This window comes from Lissotriton helveticus, chromosome 6 (assembly GCF_964261635.1).
Source record: "Lissotriton helveticus chromosome 6, aLisHel1.1, whole genome shotgun sequence".
In the NCBI taxonomy this organism is placed as follows: Eukaryota; Metazoa; Chordata; class Amphibia; order Caudata; family Salamandridae; genus Lissotriton; species Lissotriton helveticus.
Genome location: NC_136067.1, coordinates 1,776,266,380 through 1,776,275,249, shown reverse-complemented (window position 1 = coordinate 1,776,275,249; position 8,870 = coordinate 1,776,266,380). Strand labels below are relative to the sequence as shown.

The following is an 8,870-nucleotide window of genomic DNA, read 5'->3' as shown; positions in this document are numbered from 1 at the left end:
AGTACGGGCACACACGAGTACCGACGTGTTTCGGCCAGAGCCTTCAACTGGCCAAAGTGTTACTTTGTGTCTAGAATGCTCTTAAAGGGGAACAATCACCTCCCCTTAACCCTTATAAAACCAAATTTCTCACAAGAGATACAATGTTGCAAGATATGTATCACTATGGAGCCCATTATTGCTTACACATAGCATGGAATCAGTTCAATATATTTTTTTTCTTCAGGAACTCACTGCACATTGTTGGCATTCTTCATACTATGTCCTAGACATGTTAAGGACAATACTTCTCTTTGCAGGACTATTCTTTTTTTTCCTTGTAAAGTACATATCACTCTTCTGGTCTTTACTCACATTGTATTCAGCCAGGTACATCATCATTTTATCTTTTATTTTGTGTGGTCCAATTCATCTGTGTGCACCATTCCTGCACTTGATTGACCTTTCCTTTTTTTGCATTTTTATATATTGTGAACTCGACTCGAAGGTATTGGAGCGCTTTACATTAGCACCAGTTACATTGCACAAGTACACATTCATTTGTTGGTAGGCTCGGGGAGATTAAGTGATTTGCCCAGAATTCCAGGATGTTGAGACGGCGAGACTTGAACCTGGTTCACCAGCTCCAAAGTCGGTAGCTCTGGTCGTTAGGCCACATCCTCTCCCCAGCTACTGCAGAAGGGACCATATAGCCCTCCGAGTTCCTGTAAATTCCTCCAAAGTGAATTTTCAGTGCGAGTTTTTATCAAAGTGCAAAATGAAACATGGATCAATGTATCAGCACAATGGAAGGTACCAAAAAAATGGGGGGGGGGGGGTCTGCAGGTATAGAGTACTTTTTACTTTCCGTCTTCAATTACTTTTTAATTCTCATGGTGAACTAGTCAATAATGATTTTCCTCTCTTACTATCTACTCTAGAGACATTTATTATTCCAAGAGTTCTTTGTCTGTGTGGTGTGTCTATGATAATATATTTCCTTTGGATTGCGTGGGCCACAAACAACATTACCACAAACAAAGATGTATGAACTGTAACAAAACGGGATGGGGGAATATTTTTGTTTCACTAAACGTTGTAACCATTGCATCTCGGTTTCTTGCTTGTGAAATTTACAATGTAACATCCGGTTATTTCGCCAATCAATCCAACTTAAAAACACTCTTTACAAAAAACATCCTGGACTGTGCCTTGCGTGAGCAGCATGCAGCTATGTTCTTCCGATAATAAACTTGCAACGATAGTGATACACACACTCCACACACCCTCAGAAGCCTCCCAGAAGAAAAGCCCACACGGAGAAAACGCGGTTCTGAGATTTGTTGCTCATGTCTGTTCGTGAAGGGGCGGAGCCCGCTTTACCGAAGACAGCCGAGGAGCAGGGGATAACACACACATTCCATGGGATACCAAATATTACACAACCCCGGTAAGACGAGAAACAGAGGCAACCATAGATGCACACACTGGGTGTCGCAAGAGCAAAGGCTACACAACCAAAGGTGCACCAGGAGGAAAATCCAGCTCCCTCTGCGCCCTTCACGTCCCCTCCTTTCCACTGGGTGGATTTTTTTCACGTATCGCCATCGCTGGTGGTGAGAGGTGCGGCAGCAGCAGCTGAGAGGCAGCAGGCAGCAGGATCCGTCCCCTCTGCTGCAGAATTCACTGGACGGGGTTTGTTTTCTTTTATTTTGGATGTGCAGGGAGGGGGGTTCTTGCCGGTTCTGCTGCGGGTGAGCCCGCACAGCTGAGGGAGGGTGCAGCCCTCCTGTCGCCCCTGCCTCGCGCGCATCAGCCTGTCTGTGCATCCCACCCTGGGCTGTGGAGTGTGATCCGCTGCTGGCGCGTGCTGGGACCAGTCTGCATCCGTGGGAGAGCCTGCAGCACCCTCCATTGGAAGCTGTCAGCCACTCATCTGCCTTCTCGTGGGCTCTGTTTTTTGTTTGGATTGTCCTTTGGGTCTTCTCGCTTCTTCTGGTGCTTGAAGGTGTCACAAACAAACGGGAAATAACACCTTTGCAGAAGGAGCTGGTGCTGCATCGTTGTCTGGCCCCGGCTCGTGGAGCCAGTGGTGGAGCCTGAGGGAGCGCCCCCCTCGTCCACCCCTCCACCATGGTGGTTTTCAATGGGCTGCTGAAGATCCGGATCGGTGAGGCGGTGGACCTCAAGCCTACTCCTTGGTCTCTGCGGCACGCGGTGGGTCCCCGGCCGCAGACCTTCCTTCTGGACCCCTACATTGCCCTGAATGTGGATGACTCCCGCATTGGGCAGACGGCCACCCGCCAGAAGACCAACAGTCCCGCCTGGCACGATGAGTTTGTCACCGATGTCTGCAATGGGCGCAAGATCGAGCTAGCCGTCTTCCATGATTCTCCGATTGGCTACGATGACTTTGTGGCCAACTGCACCATCCAGTTCGAGGACCTCCTGCAGAATGGCAGTCGACATTTTGAGGACTGGGTAAGGAAAGAGACCTCAACACTGCATATATCAAGGGGGGCTGGGTGAGCTAGAGTTGGGATTTTGGATTGACAGTGTTGGAACACAATGAAGATCCTTTGGGTTTATCTGTAAGGCATGGCTAGATCAATAATTCCTAGTGCAGATCCAACAATGCCTTTGTTGGAGGCCCATTACTGCCTGGAAGACCGGTCCGCTATTTCTTTAGAGTTCCAGTAATGCCTCAAAGATTCAATAATGTTATCTTAGAGCTGTACCCAGTAATGTCTAGGAGATCAGTAAACAAGCCTTGTCTCTGAAGTACTATTGCATCTGATCTTGTTATACAATTGAAAGTTTTAAGGCTTTTGTGCCAATGGATACTTTGCTAAGCCAATGGGTGCATCCAGAGCTATGGAGGCTTTTTGAGCTGAGTCTTGGTGTTTGTGTTCTGCTGCCAGTTTAGAGGTGTGTAGGTTAGTGTCTCAGAGCTGACAATTACTTCTCTCCATTGATGCTTGCTCAAGGTCTAAGTTTTGAGGATCTTCTAAACAAAATTAGAGTTTTTACAACAAAGGTAAATGTTGAGTTGAGTGTCATTATTTCTAAAAGTGTATTTCTGATGTTGCCTCTGAGGTGGGACAGTCTGTAAATGTTAACTCTCGAGATTCCTCATGTTGATTGGAGGTCATCCTGTATGTGGTTGAAGGTGTTTTGTATCCCCATGTATGAGTTCAGGAGCTAGGCACCTCCATCATTGTGCAAAGAATGACAGTGAGTTGAGCCTCCTTTGTGTGTAAGTGGAAGTCCTCTATGGGAATTCTCAACTCGTTTTGTGGGAGTGGGGGCGATGTGAACTCTCTTTGTGAGTTCGGGGATGGACCTATGGGGGTGAATTTTGCAGGTGACCTAGTAGAAATGCACTACTTGGGTACTTTGGGATCCTTCTATGTGTAAGTGCAGGTGTCATGAGAATGCCCCATGCATGTTTATATTTTCTGGTATTGTGATGTGTGAAGATTGTGCGGTGCGTGCCGCTTGAGCCACACTATAAGAAAAACAAATGCTGGCCATACAACGAACTTCTGACTTCTCCTTATTTGGAGTGACAAATCGACTCTGATTCAAGATTTGTCTGGTATTTTTATTCATACCTTTGAATTTTAATTTTTTAAGAATTAGAAAATTGATTTGTACGAAAAAGACATACCACATATATTTCACATAAATCAACGTATACTTAATCACAATACTATCAAATATGAACAACAAAACCTAAATGACAACATATCATATATACATTAGCACAATAATTTGTGCTACAACAACAATATTCATTATTTGCACTATCTTTCAATAGTGCAAATAATGAATATTGTTGTTGTAGCACAAATTATTGTGCTAATGTATATATGATATGTTGTCATTTAGGTTTTGTTGTTCATATTGGATAGTATTGTGATTAAGTATACGTTGATTTATGTGAAATATATGTGGTATGTCTTTTTCGTACAAATCAATTTTCTAATTCTTAAAAAATTAAAATTCAAAGGTATGAATAAAAATACCAGACAAATCTTGAATCAGAGTCGATTTGTCACTCCAAATAAGGAGAAGTCAGAAGTTCGTTGTATGGCCAGCATTTGTTTTTCTTATAATATTACATATGGTCCAGCTGACCCTACGTCCCAGGACCTATCTCCCTGTTGTCTAAAGCTTTGATCCACACAGAATTTTTTCTGTATGATAGATGAAGTGGTCTGAAAATCTGGCTGCATGTGACTAGAACGAGGTGGTCTTAAAATCCTGTTACATGTGGGCACCTGTAGGTCCTCTGAGCTTCCAGCTTTGTGGGAAATTAAGTCGTATTGGCATCATCTTTGTCTGAAGTAGAACAAAGAGGCCTGAACATCCAGCTGTTTGTGAGAGGAATGAGGAGGTCTGAACGTCCAGCTGTGTTTGTATGAAACTAGATGGTCTGAACATTCTTTTGTGTGTGTATGGAACGAGCTGTGGCCTGAGCATTCAACTGTGTGTTAGTGGAACAGGTTAGTCTGACCATCCAGCTGTGTGTGTGAGTGGAGCAGGGTAGTCTGAACAGCAAGCTGTGTGAGTGAAACACATGATCTGAACATCCAGTTATGGCCAGTGGGCTGAGTGCTGAGCACACAGCTGTGTGTCAGTTGAATGAGTTGGACTTTACATGCAGGTGTGTGTAATGGGGTTAAACTTCATCCATGTGTGTGTCAGGAGAATGAGGAGGCCTATGTGAGAGTGAACCCATGTGGCCTGAACAGCTAGCTTTGAATGAAATGAGGGGCTGACTAACCAACTGTGTGTCTTTGATAGTGCTGTGTGTTCGTCCACACCTGTGTTTTTGTGTGAGAAATTAGGTGCTCTCACCATCCAACTGTGTGCGTCAAACAAGGTATGTTCTGACCATCCAGCTGTGTGAGTAGAATGCAGTAGCCTGAATACCCAGCTGTATGTGCGTGGGATGTGGTGGCAGGAACATCCAGATGTAGCTTTGTGAGTGGGATGGGGAAGGCTGGACATCCAGCTGTGTATCGGAAGAGGTGGTGTGAACATCAGCTATGCGGAAAATTAGGAGGTCAGAACATCTCGCTACATGTCCGCGGGATTAAGTGCCCTGAACGTTCATGTACACCTGCGTGAGAGCAGGTGAATGTGGCCTTAAAATTCTACTGTAGCTGTGCGAGTGTGGCCTGGCCATCCGGCCGTCTGTGGATATAGTGTGGGACAGATGCTGTGACCATCGTCTGTGTCTGTCTGTCTGTCTCCACAGTGGATGCACGTGCTCCTATTACGGCCTGCACAGAGGTGCGGGCATTAGCTGCAGGTCCTGCGATCGGATGGCTTGCTGCCTCGGACTGCAGCGGGTCACTGTGTAATCTATCCGGATGGAGTGATGCGGCCTCCGGGTGTTTTCCGACGCTGCAGTCCCCACGCTGCCTGGCCTGTATTTTCTTTCGTATTATCGGATGGTATATTTCCTTCCGTGTCGAATGCAACCAGGCTCCTCTCCTTAACCACATCTGCATTTGCAAATCTGCAGAGGCTGTGCCAGAATTTCAAAACCCCAGCTCCGTGCCAGGAGGTTTACGGTAACGCTGGTGATGTCAGCTCGTTGTGCAGTGATTCGCCTTCACAGCTGTACTTAGCATGCTACTGGTTGATCGACGGGTCGCGTGAAGGGAAGCCGGCGCTGCCCTCGCGCGCGTTCTCTCTGGTGGCTGGATGCAATCATTGTGGCTCATCTGATTTTAGTATTGTTGTCTCTGAAGCACACACAGCCCCCGTCCAGGTGATTGCTGGCTGTGGGTGGATGCTCCTCCAGAGCAGAGGGTACCAGAGTAGGTTCACCTGTTGTGTTGAATAATGCACAGCGCCCAGGCCCCAGCCGCCCAGGCGCTCCCTTCAGCGGATTCGTCTGTCTGCGGGAGGGACCATGCGGCCTCAGCAACGCACATTTCATACCCCTGTATTAGTCTGAGAGAACACACTTGTCGCCGTTTTGTATTTTCAGTCGGTGTGGCTTGTCCTGAAATTATTACACGTGATGCTCAAGTTTATTGCGGGGGTGTATGTGTGTCTGTGGCCTATCCATTAAAACTTTGTTATACTTTTTGGCCTTGAAAAATGCTAACTTTTTTTGTATTTTAATCAAATTTGATTGATTTTAAAACAACACATTTTGCTTTTACACTTGGCATTTAGTGAAAGATGAATGGAAAAATGCGAGCTTTATTCTCTGCAGGCGTTGTAACACTTAGTAAAAGGCAGGAAATTAACGTAAATAGTTATGGTTGATATGCATTAGTGTCCTTGGTACATGGACGGTTTATTTTTTTAGATCTTTGACGACGACGACCAGTTTCCACGAGCTTCTTGGTTAGTAAAGTTGAAGAGGATTCTGGGTAGGAAAAGCAGTTGCAGATGGAAAGACTGCATTGCATGTCAGTCGTCCCAGAGGCAAGCGTGTGAACCTCTGTGGTGTGCAGCGAGCGCTCACTACCTTCGCCTGACGTGCATCACGTTGCCCGGTGCCAGCAGCACCAGGGCCCCCGGGAGCGCCTCACATCTGCATGGGCCCCGCTGCATGAAGTGCTTTCCCTTCGCTAATTGTTTCTTGATTCTGCGTGTGATGCAGGCGGACGCCATGGCAACGGCGCTCAACGCTGGTATGTTCGACGAGCACACGCGTCGATGACCGGCGCAACGATGGCAGCTAAAACAGGACACCACACCAGTGTGGGAACGAAGGGGAGGCGAATATATCGGGTCAAAAGCTTTATTCTGCAACAGCCCCTACACAACTATGCGGTTCGGACTCCAGGGTTCCTCTCGTGACAGTTGGAACCGTTGGGGTTGACAGGGGACTCAAGGAATGGAATGTGGAATGTTGGGGGACCAATGAGGGAGCAGGAATGACAACAGGGGCTCTCGCGCAGGAGAGCAATGGAACACTAGCTGCCACGCGCCGGGTGCTGGCTCGCGGCATTGACCATAAATACAACAACCAGCATCTCGGAGAGGCTTGTCTTTTTACAAGCAGTGCCATGAAATTCAAAATGCTATTTCAAAAGTCCAAGTCGGATGTTTTTAAGTGACCTGCATCACGCTGTTTATTGGTAATGCCAAGGCAGGCGCTCGCGGCCTTACTGGTGCTGCTCCCCGTTTGATGAACCGGGAGCCTTGTAATAAGACAGCGTCTTCGTGTAGTGCGGTTAGGAGTGAATATAAACGCGGAATGTTGCTTCCTAAAGCAGCCAGATAAACGCTGGAGGATGCAGCTATGTTTCTCTAGTTCACTGTTGCATTGGAGGCAGACGGCGAGTGGCATTTTTAGGTCTGGCTAGTGGAGCTTCTCGTTCATTCATTTAGCCTAATGGTGTGGTAATAAGAAGGGAAGTTGCAGGAAGGGCTCCGGGTCACGTGACAGGAAGTCCCGGAAGCCCGCATTTCACATACCGGGAAGTTTTCAGACGTAACAGTGCTTCCTTTCTGCATGTGTCCATCTGCTCCAAGCTCACGGTAGAACGGGTACAGTGTTTACTGTCTCACACGAGTGCAGTGTTTACATCTGTGCACTTACCTAGCGCTGGAAAAATCTGGTGTTTACAGCCTCCTTTTAATAAGCACATGATATAGCGTTTAACACCTCTCTGTTCTTAAACACTGGAGGTAAAATTTGAAGTGTTTCTTATGATACAAGAAGTGTAGTGTTTATTCATAGGTTGTCTGTACCAAGGACATGCCACAAGGTGTCCACTATCAGTACTATGCAGCTGAATACATCAATGCAGTATGTATAATCTTGGTGCCTGGCTGTACCAAGAACATGGCGCGCACACAAAACCTGTGGAACTGTGCAGTGTCTACGGTCTGGCTGCACTAAGCATACAATATAACAAATGCAGTAGTATTGCCCCTTTGATTAACTGCACAAAGATTTTGGAAAATGTCATGTTTACAGCTTGCGTGTGTGTGTGCCCTAAACACATGATGCAATAGTGCTATTTTCACAGCTTTTTTTTGTGACAGCACCGACAACATGGTTCAAATAGTGCTGTATTCACAACCCTTTACTTTGGCTGAGGCCACCAAGTCTTTCAGAAATTGTCATTTCTTTGCACACAGGTTTGTGTGTGTGTTTTTGTGCGCATGCAAGCGGCTGCACTAAACACATGATGCAAATAGAGCAGTGATAAGTTAGTGTCTTTTATTCTTATATTGTTTATATATATTTGATTATTTTTTGATGAATATTTTGTATTCAGAATTTTGCAAGCATCTGTTCTTCCACAAAGAAATGGAGACAGCACAACAGTGTTTTTACATGGTGTTGCCTCGATTTTAGTCGGCTGTCCGGGTGTATCGCTGGTAGATTGGCCAGCACTTGTTAGTTTTTTCAGGCAAGGATGTTTCTGCTGCCTTTTCATTTATGGGGGAACATACAAATCCTTTAAGAGGGAACCTTAGCTGCAGTCACATGCAGGCACACATGCTAAATCTCATAGTTGTTCATCAAAAGTTATTGCAACAAACAAACTTGTATATTAGTCCGTTTACTGGCAATCCACCTATTTAAGATGTTACAAATACCCAAATGTAGCTGAAATATACGCGGAAGATACTATGAAATGCAACATTGGGATCTTTAACTGGAATGAAACCCTTACAATGGTTGAGTGGATACAAATCTTATCAGAGCAAATGGAGCTTTGAAAGGCCACTGTGTATAGTGTTTACGGCACCCGTCTGCGGCATGAAGGCTTGGAATTTCTAGCAAGGCCTGAAGTTTGGGTTTGCTTCATGTAGGCTAATGGGGATTAGCTGATGAGCTAGTATTACCAATACTGTTCTATTACTGTCACAAGGACATGTGCAATCTAAAAGCTGGATATAAA

The 8,870-nt window shown here is 45.8% G+C and overlaps 1 protein-coding gene across 1 annotated transcript in view; it reads left to right on the top strand.

Annotated features, from left to right (window-relative positions):
* Positions 1-1,355: 1,355 nt before the first annotated feature.
* PRKCE (protein kinase C epsilon) overlaps positions 1,356-8,870 on the top strand; it is a 1,245,727-nt gene continuing 1,238,212 nt past the window's right edge. Inside the window, exon 1 of the mRNA XM_078649672.1 lies at positions 1,356-2,460. Coding sequence (XP_078505798.1) covers positions 2,113-2,460 — 348 coding nt within the window. The 5' untranslated portion in view covers positions 1,356-2,112. The remainder of the gene's footprint in view (positions 2,461-8,870) is intronic.